Source organism: Phyllostomus discolor, chromosome 1, assembly GCF_004126475.2.
Source record: "Phyllostomus discolor isolate MPI-MPIP mPhyDis1 chromosome 1, mPhyDis1.pri.v3, whole genome shotgun sequence".
Lineage (NCBI taxonomy): Eukaryota > Metazoa > Chordata > Mammalia > Chiroptera > Phyllostomidae > Phyllostomus > Phyllostomus discolor.
Genome location: NC_040903.2, coordinates 29,298,029 through 29,324,040, shown reverse-complemented (window position 1 = coordinate 29,324,040; position 26,012 = coordinate 29,298,029). Strand labels below are relative to the sequence as shown.

At 39.0% G+C, this 26,012-nt stretch overlaps 1 protein-coding gene across 1 annotated transcript in view; it reads right to left on the bottom strand.

The window, feature by feature from the left end:
• ATP10D (ATPase phospholipid transporting 10D (putative)) overlaps window positions 1–23,907 on the bottom strand; it is an 80,379-nt gene extending 56,472 nt beyond the window's left edge. Inside the window, exons 1-3 of the mRNA XM_028507781.2 lie at window positions 23,683–23,907; window positions 5,897–6,229; window positions 3,188–3,382 (exon numbers count right to left, since the gene is read on the bottom strand). Coding sequence (XP_028363582.1) covers window positions 3,188–3,382; window positions 5,897–6,192 — 491 coding nt within the window. The 5' untranslated portion in view covers window positions 6,193–6,229; window positions 23,683–23,907. The remainder of the gene's footprint in view (window positions 1–3,187; window positions 3,383–5,896; window positions 6,230–23,682) is intronic.
• Between the last annotated feature and the right edge of the window lie 2,105 nt (window positions 23,908–26,012).

Sequence of the window (26,012 nt, the reverse complement as noted above, 5' to 3'; positions counted from 1 at the left end):
TCAACTGTCACAACAAGCCTTTGCATTATTTTTTTTCTAAAACAAAAATTATGTCACCTGGTTGAATTCTTGGCCAGTCAAAAGAGCCTTAAATTTGTTCAGCATGTACTTCTGTTTATTATAAAAGTAGACTTGAACCTAGACATCCTTACCCTAAATTGGTAACTAGAATAGAATAGAAGAATCTCTAGTCTGACAAATTTAGAATGACTGTTTATGCACATAGACTTTATGTGAGCACCAAAGTCAACCCAAGAAAAATACCAGATGCTCCGGTGTCTCAGAAGGCAGAGGGACAGCATCTGTCTGAGGAAACCTGTGACATCTACTTAAAGGCACAAATAGGTGTCTACCTTTGGGCTCAAAGCTGTCTTTTAGATCTACACATTTTCCCCATTAGGGATTTAAGTCAAACTCCTAACTTCAAAATCCTCTCAAAAGGGACTGGTGACTTTGAAGCTTTACTCTGTAGCCTTTCCTTCCTTCAGAGCTTCTGCAGTGTTCCCGTTTGCCCAGTGGGCATTTCCACTTGGAGGCCTGTCTTGCTATCATTTCTAATGCATTCTACCTGAGGTGACTTCAATGTTTGGTATTTCTATGAGAGGTTATTTTATCTTTGAAAGCTCAAAAATCACAAAAGTTCACCAAATGTGGTTGGGTTCTTCTTCACAATGTCTCTACTTTGAACCCCTTCCTGTACTTTGCATTTATTCCCAATAATGCACTGGACTGATTAGTAGAAACAGATCTACTTTGTTAGTAGAGGCTGTTCCCATGCCTGGAGGAGACCAATATTTCTAAAGCACCACAATACTTCTCCATTCAAAAGATGGATTCTCTACCACTAAAGGAAAATATCTATGATGGTGAATTTTAGGTGTCAATGTCACTAGGCCATGGAGTATCCAGATATCTGGTTAGACATTTCTGCATGTGTCTGTGAGAGTGTTTCTGGAAGAAACTGGCCTTGAATTGGTGAACTGAGTAAAGCAGATGGCCCTCTGTGGCATACGTGAGCATCCCCGAATATTTTCAGGGCCTGAATAGAACAAAAAGGGAGAGGAAGACTGAATTTACTCTTTGCCTGTTGAGCTGGGACATCAGACTTCTGACCTCAGCGCTCTTGGTTCTCTGGCCTTCAGGCCAGGGCTGAAATCTCCATCAGCAGCTCTCCATCCCTCAGGCTTTCCAGCAACACCGCCGGCCTTCCTGGGACCCGTTTGCGGACAGCGGGACCTGCAGGCCTCCATAATCACCTGAGCCAGTTCCTTATCATAAATCTCATTCCTACTGCTTCCGTTTCTCTGGAGAACCCCAACTAATACACTGTTCATGCACTAGCCTGATGGTGGAGTCTCTCCGCAGTAGGCCTTAAATGTCCACTTTAACTCTTTATTGCTTGTTATTGCTCTTTGTTTTTTGGTTATCCTCTTCAGGCCAAGTGAATACATTGACTACCTTCAAAATACTCCATAAACCTTCCTACCTCTGAAGTGAAAACAGGTGACAACATAAAGTTGTTTGGAAAGCACTCAACATATAGGATTCAGACATCTGTTTACAAAATTGTTCTAATGATGACTTCTTCAAAAAATAGATACAGTTCTCATGAAAGGAAACCCTCAGAGAATTAATGATATGAACTTTGTAATCCATTTTCACAAAAGCCACAAAAGTAAGGACTTAAACATATTCCTTTTCTTTGATCTAGGAATTCCACTTCTAATTAAAATGGTAAAATAATCATCAATCTCCAAAACTTTTGTATCATACTCACTGCAGCATAATTCTCAAAATTATGCAATATGGGAAATATTTCAATAAATTAGTCATATGAGAGACTATGCAGCTATATGGCCATCAAAACACTTTCTCGAAGGATAAAGGCATGGGAGAGGCTTGTGGTATAATATTAGGCTAACAGGATGGAAGCACGATAATGTAGTATTATCTCAACTTGGTAAAAGAGACACCTGGTCTGCACAGGACTAGACAACATGCCACATTGTTACAAACAGTTGTTTTTGGACATTAGCATTGTACGACGTATAATATAATTTGGAAATGTAGGCATATCATATATAGTCAAGTTCAAAATTCTTCTTAATGGCCTGCATTCATGGCTATGCAGGCTTTCTGTTCCATAAATATTGGTGATAGGGGGCTTAAGACTTGGAAAATTTTAGCTTAAGGTAAATAGCCATAAATCTAGCAAGTAATGTGTATGTTAAGCTTTCCTTTCAGAAACTACAGATAAGGCCCATCCTGGTGCCTAGGAAAAGCAGCCGACCTCCTGGGGCACTAGCTAAAGATTACCGCCTGGAGACATCCATACCAGGAAGAAGCAGGTGACTACCCCTCCCCCTTGGAGACAGCTAATGTTGCAACTGCTGAATCTCAAAGCCCTTACTGCACCTTGCCTGTCCTCCCCCACCCCCCTTATAAAAGATCTGGCCAGGAAAGAGAAGGCAAGGTGGTTTGTTAGGGTATGAACCCGCCATCTTCTCGGATCACTGCCATCTGAATAAAGCGCCTATGAAAGATTCAATCGCTGTCATTGCTTATTGGATTTGGTAGTGACAGGCAGCCCGAATGCCGGTGTCTTTTCTGGTAACAGTGGGAGTACCAGTCTCCAACACAGCAAACATGCTTCTGAAAAGACCTCCTGCCAGGAACGCCCTCCATCGTTGCCGCAGGGTGAAGGGGTTTTACCAGCCTCTATCGTTGAGCCCCTCCCCCCACAAAAACAGAACCTTCTTCTCATTTTTCAGAATTCCCCTTCTCCGCAGCTAGCTCTTGTCTTCTCTTTTTCATATTGCCTCTTGTTTTTCATGTCCTTTCATATTTTTCATACCCCATCCTCTTCAAATCCCAAACTGTAACAACTAGCATTAAAAACTGTCTGCTTGTTTTTGTTCTCAGGGTTTGAAGTTTAATTCTTTCAGTTTCACTTATGAGTTACAAAAGGGCTTGACTCCTGGATTGACAATGCCTCACCCAGTTCTGTTTTCCCGTGACGCATGAATTAAATTCACTGGAAGCTTTGATAAATATTAGTGGAAAATACCACCGCTGCCACCACCACTACAAAAAGGGTCCTGGTCACACATAAGGGGGGAAAAGCTACCTTCTGCATGTTTCTGAACGATGCGTGTGTTTTCCCCAGGACAGCTCCTGTTCCACTCACCTACTGTAAACTTTAGTGACCGAGTTGTTGATCCGCTTGTCAGTTTTGTATTTCCGGTAATCCTCCAAGCCATCTTTAATCGCGATAATTGTAAGGACCACCACCAGAGGCAGCATTGTAATTTCCTTTTGGAAGGCTTCTACCAAAGGCACCCAGTTCAGGACGACCAGAAACAAGAAGTATAAGTTGGCGGCTCTGCAAAACACACATACACGAGGAGGTGTTTACAAGTCACAGAAACACCTAGAGCAAAAGAGGCAATGCCAGGGGTGTCCACGTAGCCCAGGATGGCTGGGAATGCGGCCCAACACAAAATCATAGATGTCCTTAAAACATGAAATTGACTTAGTGATTACATGTGGCAATGCATTTAATGGGTGGCCCGAGACAACTCTTCTCCTTTGAGTGTGGCCCAGAGACCCCAAAAGTTTTGACACCCCTGCTAGGGTGTTTTTCAACGAGTTCCTATTAGTGGGTTTTACATGCTACAGAATGAAGAACTAGCAAAATCTAACAAATTTGAGGAATAATTTATTACCCCTGTAGATATCTAGCTCAAGGCATACTTTAATAAATAAGAGGTATTATTTATTAAATATACAATAGTAAGTATTTACAGTCTTGAGGGTGTAACACATAAAGCATAATAGACAATACTATTCTCTTTTTAAAAGTTAAGAAAATAGGAGAAATTCAGCATTGAAGCATTATAAAATTAAATGTTTAAGTAACCCAGCTTTCTACCCATCAGAAGTTCATTTGTATGTCCAAGCACTACATTCAAATGAGGTTCAAAATAAGTAAACAAGCCTGAGGGTTTTTCCCCCTTGGAGACCAACCTCTCTATTTCTGCTATTCAAAACCACTTTCTCAAGAACTTCCTCCATTCCTCTATTTACATATGTGAACACTGCTGCACAGCCCTTTCAGAGAAATGCAAGTGGCCCTTTTCTTTAAAAGAAACACATGAAATCTCAGTGCTGCATACTCCCTTGAATTTTTATCACATTTTTTTCCTGTTGACCTATACACATTTCCCCTTCTTCACCTCCAACTCCTTTTACTCTGAAAATTTCTTCCTTAACCCTTTCGCTACATTTTTGGCTGAAATTATTTTCATGTGGACTGCATCCAGACCTACAGCGTGGGCCCTGAACTCTTCAAGGTTCATATTCTAATTCCATCAAGTGCACTAGATTATAAACTCCATAAAAGACAGAAACACCCGTAGCATTTACTTTTATTATTTTATTTTAAATTTATTTATTTTTAGAGAAAGAGGATGAGAGAGAAAGAGAGGGAGAAAAACATCCATGTGAGAGAGAGACATTGACTGGCTGCCTTCCACAGGCACCCTGACAGGAACAGACGGAACCCACACCCCAGGCATGTGCCCTGACCGGAACCGAACCAGCAACATTTTGCTTTGTGGGATGATGCCCAACCACCTGAACCACACTGGTCAGGGCTACCCATAGCATTTAAAGCCATTAATTCAACAAATTAACATTTACACTTTAAATACATCCACTATTCAATAAATGCATATGGAACACATACACAGTGGATGATGAGAATAAATGCTGAATGTTGAGAATCTCTGTACTCGCATTAGCATCTTAAATTCAACATTTACAAAAACAAAATAATCTCCTAGGCAAGATTCTTTTTTATTTGTCTTGAATTTTTCTGTGAATTTGCCCGGTCACCTCAGCTCAACATGGTCACTTCCTCTTTTTACTTAACTCCCCCTATCTAATCTACAGCATCTGTAATGGATTACCTTTCTCTTCAATCCCACACTGATCTAAATTCAGATCTCCAATACAACTCACCAGGATACACAGTACCTTCCTAAACGTTCTCTCTGCCTTCAATTTGCCTCTCATTGTGTGAGTCAGAAAGGATTACTTCCAAGGCCTCAAGAAAATCTTCTGTGCTGCTGCTTTTCATACACCTACCTCCCTCTGACACGCACTTTGCTGACACCTCCGCCCTGAGGATCCCACCCACCCTCCACAATTACATTTAAACGCTACTCGCTCTTCTCCTCGTAGAGCTGCCATATTCCTTCTCTTTCAGAGGCTTCCATCCTACTTAGCAGCACTTCATAACACTCATCACACTGGGACTTGTCTTTGTATACACATCTTGCTTCTCTTGGTAAACAGTGAAGTCCACAGAAAAGGAACACCATTTAGACCTGCATTCCCTTCGGTGCCTAAATTCATAGGAGAGGTTCCATACATCTGTATTAAACTGAATTTTATTGTTGTTTCATGTAAGAACTTCTTACATTTGCATTTGTTTCAGAGCTTTCTCTCTCCATATCATCAAGTAAGAAAATATTAAAATGCGGCACATGGTTTAATGGAAAGAGCACGTGAGCAAGAGTGAGTCAACTCAAGGCCACGGCCCCTGCTCTGTTGCTTATCTCTGGCACAAGACTGGCCACAGCACAATGTCAAAGCTAGTCCCCTAATCCCGCAGATGAGGATAACCATATCTTCTCTAGTCAAGAGAAGGCATCTCCCTAATAGTCAAGTGCTATGCAGTCACCATTCCACAACATTCCCCACCAGAACTGTCCAAGGTCCCATCACAGGTCTTAGCCTCAGGTAACATAAGATGTTATGAAAATGAAAAAAAAACATATAAAATTTAGAATGCCAAAAAAATCTAAGACATTTTTCAAAAAGCCACAAGTACCTGTGAAATTGTTCAAATAAATTTCTCGGCACAAAATTCAGAAGTGTGTACTTTGTTGTTCGTATTCGGTTATTCACGTAGGTCCCAGAGAACTGCTCATATTCTTCCTTGAAGGACTGGAGGTGGGGAACAACCACCCGGTGCTTTCCCGCCAGTCTGGGGGTCTGAGAGGACTTGCCCCTGCAGGCAAGCAGCGAAGAATAGTTGTATGGTCTCTCGTCGTCGTCGTCATCTCGGTTTGTTCTGCCCATCAGCCGCTGCCAGTGATATCTGGCCCATTGAAGAGGCTCAGTCATGTCCAAAATGCAGTGAGATCCAGGTTGTGTAGGTGATCTGGTGAAACAAACAAAAACCCACTAAAATAGTGCTCATTCGCTTCTGGAAAGTCTTGAAGAAGAGTAAGGATAGTAAAGTAAAAAACTTTATGGCCCAATGGTTCAAGGTATAAATGGGAATGTAAAACTAGTATTCGGAACTCCGTGTTAATCAAACATTTTTATTAAATAAAGGAGACTCCTTCTGCCTCCTGGGCTGATCTCCCGATCGTCTAAGTAACAACAGACAGCACCAAAAATGTCATCCCATAACTTGATGTGAATAATTTGGGCCACATGTACACAAATCCCTTAAATGTTCTGATCATCAGTTTTCTCCCCTTCGAAATGGAACGCCAGAAGTGACAGAAATTGTTGTGAGGATTAAATGAATACCATGTAAGTCACCCACCATAAAGCCTCAAACAGAGTAAGACGTCACTAAAACACTTTCTATGAAGATTACAAAAACAGTCACAAATTCTTTCCTTCCCTTTATGCACGTCCCTTCACCCATCAAGTCAGAGAGTCTCTCTATCCGTTGAATCTGGACTTGACCATGTGCTTGGCTTTGCTCATGAAACACTAGTAAACATGACATGAGCAGAGGCTTGAAATGTGCTTGCTCACGGGACACCACTGCTCCTGACCACCATGAGAACACACAACCCACTTACCCCCCCTGCATCCATCAGTATGTGGGTGCGGCCACTGACCACCGGCTGACCGCTAACTAACACGTGAGTGTGCCCAGATGACACAATCCAGGACGGGGATGAACTATCTCAGCAGAGCTCAGCCCAAACTGCCAACCCGTCAAACTGTTATGTCAATAAAAGTTACATTAACAAGTTTTGGGGTTGTTTATTATAAAACAAAATCTAATTCATACAATCTCTTCCTTATTTCCAAATTTTTCTTATTTGGCAAGACATTCAGACCTGCTTGGAATGTAAGCTTGTTAATTAAGAGGGAAAAAGCTAACATTTCAAGAATACACTATATTACAGTTGTTCTGATTCTCCCCCCTTTGCTCTCCTCTGTCCATCTCCCCCACAGTCAATTTTAACAAAAATCTTTTAAAAATAAAATAAAATTGATAATAAAAATATATAAAACTTATTTTTCTTTCACTCTTTTAATGTCTATCTTTTTCTGTTACTAATCCCATAATGTATTATTTCACTGAATGTAATACCATATGTGTGCAAGCCAATCATTAATAAACCAGTAACTCATTGATATTATAAAAGCAAAACCAAAAAAAAGGGTACACTATATGCCAAGCACTTTGCAAAGCACTTTATATGCATTACCTTGCCTAAAAGGAACATCAGTCTGATAGCACAGATGTTATTTCTATTTTAGAAAAGAGGAAGTAGGCTTGGAGAAATAAAGTAACTTGCTGAAATTCATATGGTTAGTAAGTAGGTAAGGTTGATTCAAATCAAATCTTTCTAACTCAACAGTTTTTGCTTTTAAATGTTCACGTGCCTCATTTATCTTTACACCCAGAGTAGCTGGCACTTAGGACATGCCCAATAAAGTTCATCTGGTAGCTAATGAGCATGTCAGCAAAGGAGCAAACGTGTGTGGGGGGCAAGGTCTGGAGGCCTTGGTTTCTATCCTTGCGTTATCAATGATGTGGCATGTACTTGCCATCTTAGATTGGAGCTCTTGGAGATTTTTATTTAGTAAATCTGTGGGCGTGTCTTGATAATCTGAAGTGTTAACAAAACTCCCCAGATGAAATTTGGCTCAGGTGGCCTATGACCTCATCTGGAGAAAATCGAAGTGACCAGCTCAAAACTAAACTAGACTAGAAATACAGAGATGATTAGGACCTAGATCTCCTTGACTGGGAGCCCACAGCCTAGGCCACGTATCTATCTCCTGTAGGTAAGGGGGGACGACTGTACTAGTGTTTTCTCAAACTTAGATCTTTACTCCTGCTTCTGATGAAAGGAAAGCCAAGCTGAGCCATAAATGAGGAAAATGGGGTGTTTTTGTTTCCTGTTCTCATATTACCTCTTTAACCGGAGTGGAGTCAGCCAGGCAACCAACCAGCTCAGGACAGTAATTCGCTCTCTCAGCCGTTCCCAGGGGTAAGTACAGACACCCAGTAGACAAAATCTCTAAGAACAACTTTGTGTGAAGCACTTTTAGTGTTTTCCAAGAACATCATTCATAATCCGATGCTTTAGCTCACTCCACAAAAAGCTGATTTGTTTTGGTTTTCTGATAAACAAAATGGTCCCATGCTTTGTTTGACCTAATATTATGGCACTGATTGGAACCCTGTCTTAAGAATTAACATTTTTTTAAACACACAAAGGACCAAGTGTTTAAAAGTCAACTATCATCACTTAGAACCAGAAAGAATGTGTTAGGTCTTGATACTCCACTCCTGAGTGAGCTGCTGCCCTTAAAGGTAGGGAGATTTAGCATTTCATTAACAAAGATTATAGCTTACCTACATTTTTATTAAAGTCTCCATTCTTAATTTCATTTTTAGTTTAAGAGCAACTACCACTATGCAAAAATCTGAATCACAACAAACTATCTGCCAGTTAGTGATGGGAAGAACACCATCAAGCACTCACTCTACAGAAAGGCCTACGAGTTCCTGGGCTGAGCAGGCAACTTGGAGCCAACATTACCCAGGAGCGCAGGGTCACATGACACCCGTCTCTGGGCACCTCACTTTAGTGAACTCATATTATTAGTATTTTAACTAGAATTTTAAAGTTAATCAATAGGACTACAGATCCTAAAAATCAAAATTCTTAACATACATGCTAACACTGGCAGAGAGGGGTTGAATCTGAGATAATACAAACCAAATGCTATATATACCCAAGTTGCAATACTATTTTGCAGCAAGTAACTATATAATAGGAAAAAAAGTTTCACTGCAAGTAATCATGCATCACCATTACAGAAATATCCAACATATTAAAAATATGTATGTGTAAATTTCTTTATAATTGGTACAGGAAAATTATAAACCAATTTTAATTATGAATATTGTTGGAAAAACTCAGTAAAATTTAGCAAAATAAATATAATGCTGGCAATGGGAAGGAATGTGAATTGCTATAATCTATTGGGTGTCACAAAATGGGAATAAAGAAGGAATAGGTGAAGGTTGTTAATTTTTCTTTCTTCGTTATAATTAAATGTATTGATTTATAATTTAAAAAAATTAATTTCAAGTTTTCAAAGGAAGAAGTTATAATTAGTAGCTATGAAACAATCTAATGCTAGGCTAATGCTTCCCTAAGCATTGGGTATGCGTGATGCTACATGATCCAGTACTCTATTCCCTCACAAAAGCTGAAAAAAAACCTGTAATTAAAGTTTGAAAATCTATAAGCTATCATTTTTAGGCATAAGATCAATTAATATCAGAAATAAAGAAATATAAACTAAACATTGCTTAGAAAATAAGTATGTAATAACACTTCTATAATGATTACTGCTTATAAAATATGTTTCACATGTCATTCACAACTTGGTACAAAGTTTCACTTCCAAGTTTCAGAGGAAGAAACAAAAAGTCAAAGAGGTTTTATAACTCAAGGCACGCAATTATTTGACTCCAAAGCCATGCCTTTCCAACTATACAATTCAACTAATACATATAAATTTTAAAATAAACCAATATAGATGTTCATTTAAACTAGATTATTTCTAATTATAGTATATTTTTCTAGATGATATTAAAAACTACCATCCTTCAATAATAGAGTGTACCTAAAATATTAATAACAGACACTATGTTCCCTCTTGTATACAAATGTATTTGAAAGCAGACTGTTCAAAAACCCTGTTTCCCTTGCCAAACGCTTAATGGGAATTTTGTAGCAGGCCAGATTATTAAAGGTAAATATAGGATAATGAATTCCCTTGGACCCAGTTAGTATTTAAAAATCTCTGAGGTCATCACCAGCCAACAAACAACTTGAAATACATACATAATAAGCTCATTTGTCTAAAGGAGAAAACTTTCTTATGTATAGTGATTTCAAGAGGCTTTGTGTTCGTGACTGTAGAAGTCCAGGATGGATCAGAGTGTGCTGAGGCACAGCACACACCCCCACATTTCTGATTCAGCAGGTCTGGGGTGGAGCTCAAGAACCCGCATTTCTAGTAAGTTTCTAGGTGATGCTCAAGCTGGTCCGTGGAACACACTCTGAGAACCACGACTCTGTGCTAAGTCAATTTATTTCAGTACGTAAAATTTAAATTAAGGATAAAAAGTTAATTAGACAGCACTCCTATTACTGGGCGGTCCATCTCCTTTGAGTGTGTAGACCAAAGCTATGCACCAATGGCTTCACAGCCAATACAAGCAGACCCTCTCATCCAAGGCTGGAATTAACCACAATAGCAAAAATGGAGTTTATACACAAAAATCCCCAGCAGTAGGTGATGAGGCCTTGAGGACTGATTCTTCCTGCAGATTTAATACAGTTACAATCAGTTTCAACCAACATTTCCAAAGGTTTGGCAAGGGAGAACAATGAGTCCCAGCCTTGACAGACTTACAACCTTCTTCTCAACCAAGATGAGAAATCACGAACAATATAACAAAGTCCTTGTATGCCCCAAACCTTGGAAGAAAGCAAACTGACCTATCAGGGTCAATAAGAAAAAGAAAGAAATATTGTGGTTATTAGACGGGAAAATTTTCACAGTAGAGTCAAGATATGAAAGTCTTCTAAACCCGTCTGTCACTGAGAGGGTAGCCCCTCTCTGAAACACAGTGAGCCCAGACAGAACTCAGGCTTGTTCCAATCTCGGCCACCTCTGACCTACCTGTCCAACTCTGTCTGTAAGCAGCTTATTACCCCAAGGAAACCGACTCCTTATCTGACAGGTAATAAGCAGTAAGGTGGCAGTAAGATTATTTGATATCTTCGCTGGTTTCTTTATTGCATCAGTTGCCAAGGTGACATGTTAGCATGGCTCCCTTAGTAATTGTTATCCTGCTATCTAGAAAAAGAAAAAGTGTTTTTCTTTATCCCACATAATCTTTGGAAAAGAAGATAAACAGTTATAGGTGTAGGTAATATGGGCTTTGCTGATGCCAAGGGTCAATTCATACGGTGGGAAAAGAGGATGCTGAACAATACAGTCACATATTTTCACTGATCTCCATTGTGTGGGAGGAACCAGATTTGCCAAATGAAGTCATCTTGGAGCTCTGTGTACTATTTAACACTTCCTGTTAATCAGACTTCTTGAATGGAACCCCCAGTGTAAGTACATATTCTGTATCTTAGATGTATACAAGAGGCTAGGCAAGGGTGCACATTACCAAAAACATTAAAGTAATTACTTTTCATAACTGATGATTATCATGGGAAGAAGTACTACGTTGGTATATAAAAAACTAAGTCATAGTATCTTTCACTTTTACTACTAACAAAGAATTCTTGTTGATAGCTACGTCATTTTAGAGTGCTCATGGGAAAAGGTCAACTCTAATCAAGCACACGGCCCTTATGCATCTTTAGAAAACAGTGCTCACACCAAGCTCACTGAGTCCCAATTCATTCAACAAGAAGACCTGAAAACCAAACACTGTTTGGTTTCCCATGCGGTTGATGCTGGGGAAACAGAAACCAAAGACACTGTTCTGCATCATAGAACCTCACTTCTTCAGTACATCTCAGCTTTTTCTTGAAGGCACCACACCTCCAATTGAGTTACCTTTTGCTAATGCTTGTTAGGTTCAAAACTGGTTTAAGCTAGCAAAAAGACAGGAAAAAGTGTTACAGTGGTATGCATCTCTCCACGTTATTGGAAACTAAAAAAAATGTCACCAGTATGGTAAGTTACCAATATATCATAGTCTATACTTAATGCTGAAAATATATGAACACATATTAAAATTTCAATGATAGCAATTTTTAATATGTTCTGACACTGGTAATCCTACATACTCTAAAAACTACTTTACTGAAATGATGGAATAGCCTGCTTCTGAGATTCAGTTATTCAACTCTAATACAATTATTAATTCAATAAACCTAAGATCATAATAATAGCTACCATTAAAAAAACATGCCAAGTTTTGTGCTGGGGATAAATGTAGATTAACTTTCATCCTGACAACAAAGTATATATCTTTATCCCCATTTAAGGATGAAAAAAAAAAAACAACAGAGGCTCGGAGTGACTGAGAAACTCACCCAAGTGACTCAGCTTGGCGAATGGTTGCCTAATCCCAAACGCCTCTGGAGTGAGGCATGGAGTGAGAGCCTCTGCAGCCGGCAGAAGGCTCTGACACAGAGCAGAAACCCTCCAGCGATAAGGTGGTAGGAGGCACACAGCTTCTGGCAGCCTCTCAAGGAATGTGAGGGTTGGGAGAAAGAACAGGACTAGTACAAAAGATTTAAAGTGAAGTCATGGAGGGGGAAAATGTTAAAGGCATATCTCATTTGAAAAACTAAAATGAACTAATTCAAATATATGCATTTATTTAATTTTAAAAGAGGCATCAGATCCATTCAATAGAAAGTTCTTTATGTGTATTTGAAATATGATTCAATATATAAAAGTATATCAAAAAGTATTAAAAAGTCATTAAAAAGCATATAAAATGTACTTTTAGATAAATGACCCACTTTCAGCCTGACTTTAATATCAACTGACCCTGCGGGGACCTGTAAGCAACTGACCCATCATCTTCACTGCCCCTCCTTCTTGCGTGGCCTCCCTTCCTGCTCACATATTTTAAATTTTATGGTCTACACTGTTATCACTTCTTTGTATATTCTTTCTTCCCCTTAGGTCCTCTCTCACTTCTTTCTTGGTAAAGCCCTACCCTAGTTATATTCAAATCAATTATATCAAGTCCCTATATACTCTTTTCCAATACCTGTAGGTTGAAAGCACCTAGAGAGAAACACATAAAGTGCCTGAGTAGAGTCACTTTAAATCACTGACCACGAACTACAGGTTGGCCACACATGTCAACTTCAATCACAAACTTTCCAGGTTCTTTGCTTCCCCATTATAATAGGCAACTGCTTCACACCTTCTCTTCTAACTTCGTGTTTCCCTCCCAACTTTCTTCCTGCTCATGATCTTGTCTCTATTTTACTGAGAAAACTAAAACCATCAAAAGAGAACTTGTACAGGTTCCCACCACGTACCTCTCCTCCAGCTCACACCTCTTCCCCAAACTCCAGACTCGCACATCTGATGGCCCACTACACAGCCCATCTCCAAAGAGTAGCCCGTGAAACATAGAGCTGCTGGTACTCCCCCCAGAACCCCCTTCCCCCCAGATTAGCCCTGGCAGTTGATAGTAGCATCATCCTTCTATGATCAGCCCCAAAGGCTTTGAGTCATAGTGGGGTCCTGTCTTCTCTCAAAACCCACACACAGCCAGTCTGGATGGATAAAATATATCCAGATTCTGGGTAAATTCTGGGTAGGGGGGTCAAATTCTGTTGGCCCCCTACCTTTAAAATATATCCAGAATCTCATGACTTGGCATCCATCCCCTCTACCACTAACACCCTACCCAATACTATCACCTGGTCCTATTAAAACCTAGGTAACTTAGATCTGACATTTCCACAATGTAAAACTCTCTAAAGGCTCTTATCTTAATTATAATAACAGCCACCAGTGCCTTACTATCTGCCTCCCAATGCCCTCTTAACCTATGACCCTTCCCTTCCTTCACTCCACTCCGACACGGCCGCGTCTCAGCAACTCCAACTTCCCTTCCCTGTTCTCTTTTTCGTAGAACTCACATCACTTGCCGATAACATATACTTATGTTTGTATTTCAGCTGTTGTCTTCCCCCTCCATTAGCGGAGGAATGTTGATCTTTTTTGTTCGCTGATACAGCCTAGGCTTAAAACAGTAGGTATCAGGCATGGAGTGGACTTTCACTGTGTATTTGTGGAATGACCATATGAATGAATAAAATAACACCTCTCCTGCATGCAGAATATCTGTGACAATCTTACATACCCTGCCTTTAGAAGTGACGTATGCTTAGTCATTTCATGATACACCATTACAGCTTTTATTACGCGTGCTAAAGTATTGTAGTTCATATTAAGATCTACAGCCTGTCAGCCTAAAATGGCTACTAACGAGACTGTAACAGGAAGACACAAAAGAGGAAATAAAACAAGTAGAATCTGTTTCTAAAACTAGCCAGTCTTTTCTATTTCAGTGGTCGGAAGTTCTTCTGAGTAGCTTATTTTTTTCAGACAACTTAAGGTTTACCCTTTAAGTACCAAAAAACAATTTCATCCAGGACAGAGATCATCATCATAGGTGTTCTCAATTTTCTTATACTTTACACAGCATTTTCAATAAGTTTTCCTCCCTGAGAATCCAGCACCAGGGTGCTGAGCACCAATCACTGCCAAGTGCTCTATAACGTGATGTCTTCGGGGTCTTGAGAAGCACATCCGTAGGTCTTCTTCCAGCAGTCGAAGCCCTCCTGGTTTCCAATGTTCATGTCTAATTTTACAGGTTTGTCTCTCCCTTGGCTGCCAGATACCTGCCTTCATCAAGACTTAACTCATACTTCCAACCACCCTAGAATACTTAAGGAACAGAAATAAATTTAACTAATGGCCTCAGGGGTCTTCAGGGAGCAGATATAGAAACTTAAGACTTATTTAGTAAAACCTATTTTCACTGTTCAGAGATCTCTTTTCCTCATATGTGTTTAATAAATAGGCACCAGAAGGCTACCATGTGTCAGCCATGCGCTATTCCAGGAACTGCAGTCAACATGAGGAATTGTCCCATGCAAACTCCATGGTTCTTGTCTTCAGAGAATACACAGTCCCGTAGAGGGTTCAGGTATGAACTTCATGAGACTCCCTCATCACCTGAAATTCTTCAGAGGTTAATCTTTGCAAGATAGGCTCTGACGTTTATGGTCAGCTTTCAGAGCAGCAAACACTAAGAACATTAAAATGCTAACCAACAGCTAAACAAGTAATTTCCAAAAGGAAGCTAGTCCCCAGATAAGTGCTCATTTTGAAAACTGGGGCCAAAATATCTTTTTAAACTGAGAAAGAACACAAATTGCCTGGTTTGCTACCTTTATTTATTCATATGAAGGACGGCAAACTCTAGTTCTTTGTGATAAGTGGTATATGTGTATAAAACACAGCAAACACACTGAGATTGATTCTAAAGATGTGCTTTAAAAGATTATTAGAAAGATAAAGGAGAATGAACTATACTTATTTGTTTAATTTATGCTTTCCCTACAAAACTGTCTTGTTCACTGTTTTAACCAGTAACTGGACAATGCCTGGCACATGGCAAGTACACAATGAATATTTTTAAATCAATTAACTAATGTTCAATCAGACACATGATGGTGTACAATGCATGCTGGGATTGTGACAACTCTTCAAACAAACAAAAAAATCTTGAGAGTTTAAAAGCGAAGCAATCAATACGTGTGCAAAAAAGTATTGCAAAATGATGGAGTGGGGAGATTCTACTTGGTCTAATTCATGTTGACCTTTAAAATCCAAGTTGTCCTAAAGCCTTTACCTACCTTTGCCATAGAAAACAACTATATCTGTCCGCAGACTTAGGTTATATCAAATCAGTGGACTTAGATTGTATTAAATCAATGGTCCCCAACTAGAGACAATTGTGCTCCCTGCCCCCCGTCCCCCCGCCAGGGGACACTTGGCAGAATCTTGAGATGTTTTTGGTTTTCACAACTGAGGGCATGAATGCCAATGGACAGATGCCATGGGTGCTCTTATAATGCACAGGATAGCTCCCCGCAACACATAATAATCTGGCCCCAAACACCAACAGTTCTCTGCTGAAAACCCTGGACTCGAGTAAGGCACCACATTCGTTCAAGAGATAGATAAGTAGCAGAGTAGAAAGAGGAGAGCTTTTCAGTCAGTCAGGGGTTCAAATCCTGGCTCTAATCATTTGTCCCTAATGGGGTTTTGTATAATTCTCAGCTTCCCCTTCAGGGAAGCAAATAAAAACTACTCTTTGGGTTTGCTGAGAGGAGTTAATGAAAATATATGCAAGGTACAATATTCTGAAATGACCATGTGGGCCTGGTAGAATAAAGAGAGGTGGCACATAAAATGAACAGCAACAAATGAGATTTTACCTAAATTATATAATTCGATTCAATCCAAAGTATATGAAAAGAATATAGCCCAAGTCCTGTATAGACACACTATGAAAACACTTTTATGCTGGGACTTTAACTTTATAGAGATTTAAGTACATCATTCCCCACCTCTACAAAGACACTCAGGACCTCTGAGAAGAAAACTTGATCCCCTGGGCGCAAGTTCTCTGCTGAGAGTCTTAAGACTTCATATTTCTTTCCTTAATCATCCTCCAAAAACATGACCAAGATCAAAGGATGGGGAAAAGGTCCCCCTCTTTTTTCCTTATGAAACACTAACAAAAATGTTTAGTTTAACGATGTCTTGAAAGATACTCTGTTGCCAGGACATACATAATAAAACTAGCCAACACAAATCTTGAAGCACTAAACCTTACCTTTTTGGACTATTTTTTTAAGGTCTGTGTCTCTAACTAGTGGCCTCTGATGTCAGTGAAGTGATAACACAGAAGTGTTTGAAATGGCACGTGGGAAAGTCAATGGTAGTGCCTTCCCTGGAGGCCTTTTAAAGTAGACCAGGCACCTGCCTACTAAACCCCAGTGAATACAGCCTGCTACCAAGGACTGTACCCCACGCCTATATTCTCAAACTAGCACAGGTCAGAATCCCCTGGCGAGCTTGTGAAAACACAGATTCCACCCTCTCTACTCACACACACAAGCACACACACCAGTTTCTGATTCAACAGGTCTGCATCAGGGTCTAAGAACTTGCATGTCTAACAAGTTCAAGGGATGCTGATGCTCTTGGTCTGCGGGCACTCTTTGAAACCATTGACCTAGGAACCGAAACGTACTCCGGGAAGACTTATGTTTAATTTCTAAACATATTTTCTCCATAAATTCATTATCACTAAATATTGCTTTTATGCAACTAATCATTACCCTCCCAATGGATGTAACAACATACAATTGTTTTAATAATTAGTGAAACTGCTTTAAAATAGAGCGATTATTTTCTGGATGAGTAACCACAGAAATTTTTCAACAACAACAACAACATGCTTAAAAGAATGAGGAATGATAAAATAAAAATAACTAAATAGGAAGTGAAATTATTTGTAGCAAAATGGAAAAAATTTAGCTGCTGAATGGTGACATATATTTATAAAAATAAAGGTTAAATCAATAGACTACATCAAATGTTTTGTAAAGGTCTCTTGCAGGTTACTAACCTGAGCTACATATATGAATCAAATATATCAAAGTCTAAAATTTCAAATCCTATGTCTTTTCTTTAAAGTACATGGCATTCATTGCTGGATATATGGTGAAGATGGGTTTACTTTACTTGATCTATAAAAAGGATATTTCTGTAAAATGGATGCGAGGTTTGTAAATTTCTAAAGACTATGTAAATATTCACTTCTGGAAACATTTGGGTGACTTAAAATATGTTAAAACTATTCCATAGAAGAGTACTATTTTATAATAGCTATTAATTCATCTCATGACTTAATGTACTAAAAGCATGGAGTATATATGTCAATTACTTAAACTGTCTTGACACACATATTTAAATTCCACCAAAACCTGTAGATTAAGTAATACTAAGTGCAGTACATGAACACAAACGAGGGACAGGAGAAAGCTGTAAACTATATTAAAAAGGAGTTAATGGTGTTTGATGAAATTATAAAATAGATCTACGATAAATGGTCAATTCCATTAGTTATTCAATGCTACCCACTCTCCAAAACACATTCATTTCAGATAAGAAACTATAATACCATCAGTTGTTTTCAAAGCAGCAACAAATGTATCTGCAATAGAAGATCACAAGCTTTAACAAGTTCAAGTGATACTGATGCTCAGTCAGATTCACAGTTGTCCACTTAGCACAAACTCTTAGCTTCTCTAAGCCTCAGTTTCCACATCTGCAATTGGATATCACATCACCCACGTCACAGTTTTGTAAAGAGGTTTATTAAATATTACATTGTGCCTAACACACTGTAGGTGCTCAACAACTTCATTCTCCCAACTAATGTTTGTTGAGCTCCTACTACAATATATTCTAGACGTTGTTAGAGATGACAAAGATAAGTCAGAGGAAAAAGAGGCTAAAACTATGTGACACACTGGGCACTGGGGACCACCACATGCCCTCTTTTGCACTAGCATGGCTCCAATGAAATGTGACAGTTTGGGAAACGAAAGCCAATACAGGACTCAAAGTTAGGAATGACCTTTCAAAATTTCCTTGCCCCGTTCAAAGTAGGTAATTTTCTCTTAGACCTTGGTTTAGGAATTTAAAAGTAGAATAATGCTTCAAATTCAGGCATTTTTCTAATACGGCGAGGTAGGAATACTGATTTGTTGGCTGAGGGGCATCAGAGGTCAACAGAGCATCTTTGTAATGAAAAGCTTGAGAACACCTCTTTAGGAAAAGACTGCAGTGAACAAGAAAGGATATTATAATTACTGTTTTTAACTATAACCTTCAACATATTATTATAGTCGTAAGGGTAATGAGAATGTTTAAAAATAGTGCTAAATAATTATGAGCACTGTAAATTAAAGAAAGACTTTACAGCATGTTTGAATAATTTACAATGGTTTTCACCTTCCTTCTCATAACCAGGATACTATGATTTTTTTATGACCTATCCTACAGAGTTTAATTTTGTTAGTTTGTTTTTCTAATGAAAATGTAGGTGTACTCATCTTCCCCGTTCAGAAAGGCTTTACATGGAATAAGCAGATTTTGGAAAAATAAATGAAGGAATATTTAATTAAGGTCTATCAGCAGGAGTCTTTGGCAGATGTGATCAACAGGAAATGTAAAGGAATAAAGCGCAAATCAGTCCCACACTGCTTATTATTTCAGAAAACAGTAGGAGGCCGAAGAGTGAATGTGACTGGAATAACTTGTAGCTGGTGATTTCCGTTATAAAGCAAATGTTCTCACCAGCAAATATAATTCGGAAACAATGACCCCCAACACGGAATTAACTATACACAAGGAGACTGTGGTGGATCTGCGAAAGAGGGGAGAGGTAATACTGCCCACGCGCCCTTCATTCGAGGACAAATTATGGGGATAGTGAATTTTTTTCCTGATAACTAAAATATATTTATTGTAGAAATTTAAAAAGCTACAGAGTAATATCATGAGAAGAACAGAAATCATATATAATCCCACCACCCGAACATTAACATTTGGTTTACTCTCCACCAATAAAGTAGTAGTATCTGTACATAATCATTGGAATTTTTTCAAAGATAGGACATCATTTTGTAACATAGTGTTTTCATTCCTCATATCGTGAACATTTTTCCATGTTATTAAATAGTCTTCCCAACAACCTCACACATTTTGAGCTGTTTTCCATGTTCGTTCATGTGATGGATGGAAACACGGTGATGCATTTCCGTGCTGGATACTTTCCCTTGCGGGGAGGTGAACACCCCTCTCCCTGCAGCCTTAGAAAAGTCAAAATTGATTTTCCTTTGTCAGTTGCCCACTTACGTCTGTTTTTCATTGTGGGTCATTTTCTAAAGGGGTGTCGACCAATCTCTCATGCTTTTTATAAATACCTTTTGTAAAGGGCATGCTGGCATATATAATATGGAGCTTAGAGTTGGCCTTTCAATTTTGGTTATAGTATTTCTCCATGATATTTTTTCAAAATGGTATCTTTGTGATTATAAAAAATAATAGTTGCTGTAAAAGATTTGGAACTATCGTGGAAATATAGACAATAAAAAGCTGTAACTGTACCAGCTAGAAGTCCAGGGGTTTTTTTTGTCCGTGATATATCTGTGGTTCTATCCATCGACACAAACAGGAACTTGTATGTAAATGAGAGTGCAAGTCTCGTTCAATGCTGTTAAACATTCATCAATTCAGAAAATACCTGATATACAGTAAGAGCTTAATAAATATTTCAGTGAGTGATATTTTATATGTATTTATATTTCAAAATTATATTCTACATATTCAAAATAATGTGGTATTAAATCTTGCTCTTTTCACTCAACACATTACAAGAATCTTTCTAAATCATAAAATTTTTAAAAAAATATTTTGGAAACTGAATTGTATCAATACAGATATATAGTACATGAATTTACTTTAAAAGTTTGCTAATGTGGGATTAATTTTGTTTCCAAGGGTTTTTTCCATATCACAGACAACACCATAATGAACACATTTATAAATCTTCATACGGAATTCAGATGATTTCCTTAGGGTATATTTCTAGACCAAGGATTGAGTCAAAGGCTATGAATATTTACAAGTTTTAGTACATAGTTCCATGTTATTACCGCAAATAATTGTATGAATATACTCTTCACAGAACGTCATAGAAGAGATTCCATTAAGGCCACAACTCTTATGAAAATAGTACCACTGCTACTTCTCACTCCACCAGGGGCACTAGTTTCATGGCAAGTTTTGTTTCTAGGGATAAGATAATTTCTGAAGTTACATAAATCCATCTAAGATAAGCAGAAGGGAATAATGTTTCCAACAGAAGACACTCACAACAGACCTCTTCTGAGCGACCAGGAAAGCTGCGCAGCTGCTGAAACTACTGCCCAGGAAACCCTCACGCAGAAGTTGTCCCAAGGCTGGATACATCCAGTCCCCTTGTTTCAAGCACTGACACAAGCGATTACATTCATCCTCACCAATGCAGTGGGTTTTAATGATCCCTATGTGATCTTGCTTGTAGCATTTGCATCGATTTTCCTTCATTAAGAAAAAGTATTTTCAACTAGATCAGGCAGTAAGACTTCTAATGAAGGACTGAATATGTGGTCTCTTTTTACCTCTTAATTTTTAAAATTGATTTAACAATGAGTCATCTCTGTTCTATCATAAGTGATAATCAAATACTGAGCATTTCCTTCATTTTACTTTTTTTACTTCATTTATCACTTATAAAAATAAATGACACCCTATTCAATTTCTATTTAGTCACTAAGTAATTGTATTCGAAGGCATTCAGTTCTGGCTGTGCAAATGTCAAACATTCCTGACATCCTGTTTTAGTCTGCCTAGACTCTCTTCTTCGTACATCTAACAAATGTTAAAGTAACACTTGCACTATTATTATTTAAACCCCCTAAAACTTCTGAATGTTGCTGTTTTCCAATATATGCAGATATCCCCAGCTTTTCAAAAGTTTGGGTTATACCACTCGTTTTTACAAAATGCCTACATTATCAGTACCTGTTTTTGTTAAGTGAAATCAAAGAGGACCTTGACTTTTACCAAAAAAAGGAGAAAAAGGAAAATACCCATTGCAGAATCAGTGAGTGGCACCACAAGCAGTGAGAGTGGCCCGGCCAGCCCCTTCCCTGGGAACTGCAGTCGGCATGAAGCTACCAGAGCTTTGAACTGTGTCTGCGGGTATCTGCGCTTTATTTTGATTTATACTGTGCATCTATTAGCAAGATGTGTTCTAATGTATCAGAAAATCCTGAGTGCTTGTAAGGGTATTACACTGAATGTAAAACTGGACATAATTAAAAGTATTTGACATGATTTGGTAGGTTATTTTTTAAAATCTGGCAACGTTTGGATTTTTTTCCCATATAAATCAATGTTAAGTGCTTCTTTGTTTTATGCCATTCCGGCTTGTGAAAGATTTCATAGGAATATTTTACTTTTGGATAGTGGGGGCAACCTTTATAGTGTTGACCTAAATAAAGAGGCATGCTCAAAACCGTCAGAAAAAAACAACAACAACAAAAAGATGAGTGTAATGGGCGTTAGCAGAGGAATTGCAATTTGTAACACATACCTGTAGCAAGCTACGGGCGAATCTGCTGAGGGTCTGGGGTAGGTCGTGTTAATGGGCAGGGAACAGAAAGTAGGGAGAGTTTGGTTAGAGTCTGTTAAAATCAAAACTAACAGAAACCAGTGTTGAAAATTCCTTATACAAATAACGGCTCAACTTAGACCATTTTGGGAGACCACCCCCCACCTGGGTCATCTCTTGTTCATGTTTCTGGAAAGAGAGGCTTATAATCTTATGCCTTATGAGCAAAACTGTCAAGGAATTTTAAGAAATTTCCAATGTTATCAGTTTTCTGTAAACCATACAGTTACAGGAAATCAGTCTCTCAGTCCTTAAATTATGTTTTCCTGAGGGTGCATGCATGAGATTTTCTGTTATATCCTTTGTTTCACTTCAGATCGAAATTCTTTCACAAACTACCTCCATGTAGGCATGTAATATGTGTTTGTAATGAGAACAGAAATGTCCAGAATATTCAGACACTAACTTTCCAGGTAGATTGTTGTGGGGGCTCACACCAGAGCAATGAATGAGTTTACTCTGTTACGATGATTATGTGTTACACATTTGCTCTTAAAAAGTCAACAAACTTTTTTTATGGTGGTATTTTTCATAGAAATGCGACCTAGTCCAATTTAAAAATAATGATCTAATCTGGAGTTAACTTTTCTGATACAGTGTATGGTACATATTGGTGGATAAGGAGTCAATCTTTGTGGGTCCACCTTTCAAGGTTGATTTTAGTCAGGCTTGCTCTCAGACTATAGAATTGTTTTTCTCTTTGCAAAGAACCAGGTGAAAAGAAGCAAGAAGAAACTTTGCTCTTATTTAGGTAACATTCTAAATACCTATGTTAACATGCCCTTGTGATAAAGAGTAGTTTACATCCTTTTCTAAAGGTACAGGGAGGCCAACCCTCCGCACTGGAGGGTGTCTCTCTGCTGTACTTAGTAAAGTGTGACTGTGTGTTTATCATTTAAAATGACGGATGCCCCAAACAACAATTAAGTTTTGGAAAGTTAGTGTTTGCTGGGAAGAGTGGAGGCTTTGTTTCGCAGCCCTCCCTTAAAAACTATTTCTGAGCAAGCTCCAACACAAACACATTTTTTTTCCCGTAAGGAATCTACCCGTGTTTTATCTACCCCCATCCTCTTCATTACTTTTGAGACGAAGCCAAAATTGCTTTAAAATGCTGGATTTCAAAATGAGATGACAAAGGTAGGTGTGTAAGGGTGTGGGTGTGTGGATGAGTGTGTGTGCGTGCGCACACATACATAATTTACTTTTTCACAAAATTCAGCATTCGAATAGATAAAATAATTCTCTTTCGAAACCAAGTGACTGAAAATGGTGTGCTTCTCATTAAAAACAAAACAAAACAAAACATATCAACAGCCCTAAACTCTAGTTTTGAGGCACTTCGTCAAACCTGAACACAACCATTGGGGGGCGGGGGGAGGAAGAGGGGAAGAGAGAGAGACAGAATTAACGTGGTGGAGAGGGAAACAGAAGGCAGGGAACAGCCAAAGGGGTTCGCTCTACAGCCTTACCAATTCCTCCCGCGGCACACATCACAGCATGACGATCGCGAGTCCCAGGGTGTAAGAGAAGAACCAAGCACAGATCCGAAGAGTGCAGAGAGTGCAGACGGGTTACGCTTCTACGCCAGCCATTTGCTTTGGGAATTAAAAAAAAAAAAAAATCACTTCCCAGGCAGCTCCCAAACTCAGCTGCCAGAGCTAGAGCCCAGCCCTGCAGAGCCGGGGACCTCCTCCCCTTCCCTTTCCCACTCCTCCCTCCCCTCCAGGCTCCGGAGCAGCCTGAGCTTCAGCCAATTGCCCGCTGCCTTTCCTCCCGTGACGTTGGGGGCGGAGCCTGGCTGGGGCGGTGGTGGGGGGCTGGCTCCAGGTGGATGTCGGACCGGACTGCCTGCCTCCCCAGCAAAGATGCACTCCTGCACCCCACCCCCACCCGCCGTGGCCCAGAGCCTTGCAGTTCCACATTTGACTTTAACATTACAGTACAGATTGCCAGAGGTTGACGGTTTGGTTCATTCTTGTTTGGCTGAAATTCTGTTTAACAGTTCATGCATTTACAAAGACTTGAAACACTTGACAGTCATTTTTGGGGGAGTGTAAACATTTAATGTTGTTGTTTTAGAACTAGAAAAGAAACTGAGAAAAATACCTCAATTCTGATTTGTTTTTTTTTTCTCACTCCTTGACCTTTTCTGCCCTTTCTCATTAAGTATAATGTAGCTTTATCTATATACCTGCCAGGCTCTGTTAGCTTAAAACTAACAGCTTAAAAAAAGAAAAAAGAGTTACTCCTAAAAGAAAAGTGAATTCCAAATACCTGCCTGGCCTCTCAAAACTTCTGACCAACTAAGTGCTGTGAGAAAGGGAAAGGATTTGTTGAAGTCAGAACCAGTGGTGGCAATAATTCAGACCAAAGCCTGCATAAGCACTGGCTGCCAGTTGTTTTATCCCACAGACACAAAATAAAAAGAGGAGCAAAAACCTCCATGACTGTTTTGTGCCTCTATCTTCCAGGCTCTCAAATACGTAGCGAGAGTGAAGAAAACTAAATGATCATGCGCATCTTTCACAACCAGTGAAGAGCTCACCAAGACAGACGCATGGTGCTAACTTGCAGACTCTCCCAGTGCAGGCTGGAGAGGCCAGACAAGTTCCTTCAGCCAGGGAAAAGTTGCCTCCGCCAGACAGACAGAAACAAGTTCTGGGTGTGGCTTCCTGTGATGGCCAACTTGGAAAGTCTTTCTGCAGGCAAGGGCAAATCATGGAGTTTAGTCAGTTCAGGGAATAAAACCAGTTTCCCACAGCAGACTGTCATTTACATGGCCTCTGACATTCCTGGCCCCGGTTACACCTTTAGCAGTCATGTGACTATCCCTAACATGATTTAAAAGAAAACAAATATCCTATGAAGCCAGTCTTCTTGAGGAGACTTAGAATTTAAGTGGGCCTCCCAGAGTCTCCCCAACCAGCACCCATGCTGTCTTCCTAGTGAAGGGCCTTCCTGGGGTGTCACAGACTAAACAATCCAGGCAGAGAGGGCTGGCACTTGCAGCCTGTTTGGGTTGCTTAAATCAGTGGTTTTAGCCAGCTACACATCAGAGTCTACTGAGAGTTTGATGCCAAGGCCCCACCCAGGCCAATTAAACTGGAATCTCTGGAGGTGGGGATCTGGCAATAATTGGTAGTAGGTGTTGAATCACTGATTAAGATTTAAACTACTGTCTTAGAGAACCATCTAAATTATATGAAAATAAAATAAAAAATGCAGTAGCAGAATAATGTGAAACATTTTGAAATGCAACTTATCTTTATATATAGTCTGTATATATGTATATTTTAATATAAATGTAGAGAATATGTTGTTAGATACATACCAAAATTATTTAGTCAGTGGAAAAGAGTGGAAGCATGAGGGGATATTGCTAACTATCTACTAGTGTCTATCATTTGACTAAACAAAAGGAGTGTGTATCCTGTTTATGATTTAAATATAGCTAATCAAGTTTTAAAATTAGTGCTTATGAATGTCATTGCAAATAACTACTATGAAAGTGGGCTTCCATTTGTTTTTGCAACAGTTCTTCTAATATGTAACTCTTCTCCTAAGGGTCATTTCCACTTTGTAACAAAATAAATAAAAAAATAAATCAATAAAATCTTTGATTTAACACACTAGCTACCAATGTAAGTATTAATCCATACAATCATCATCAAACTTTTTGTTACTCACTTTCGTGTAATTTCGGAACTATCTCCAGTTTTTATGTACCTATCTTCTCATGAAGTTTTTTAAAAAACTAATATTCAAAGTATATCATATATATGTAAGGAAATTTCATCTT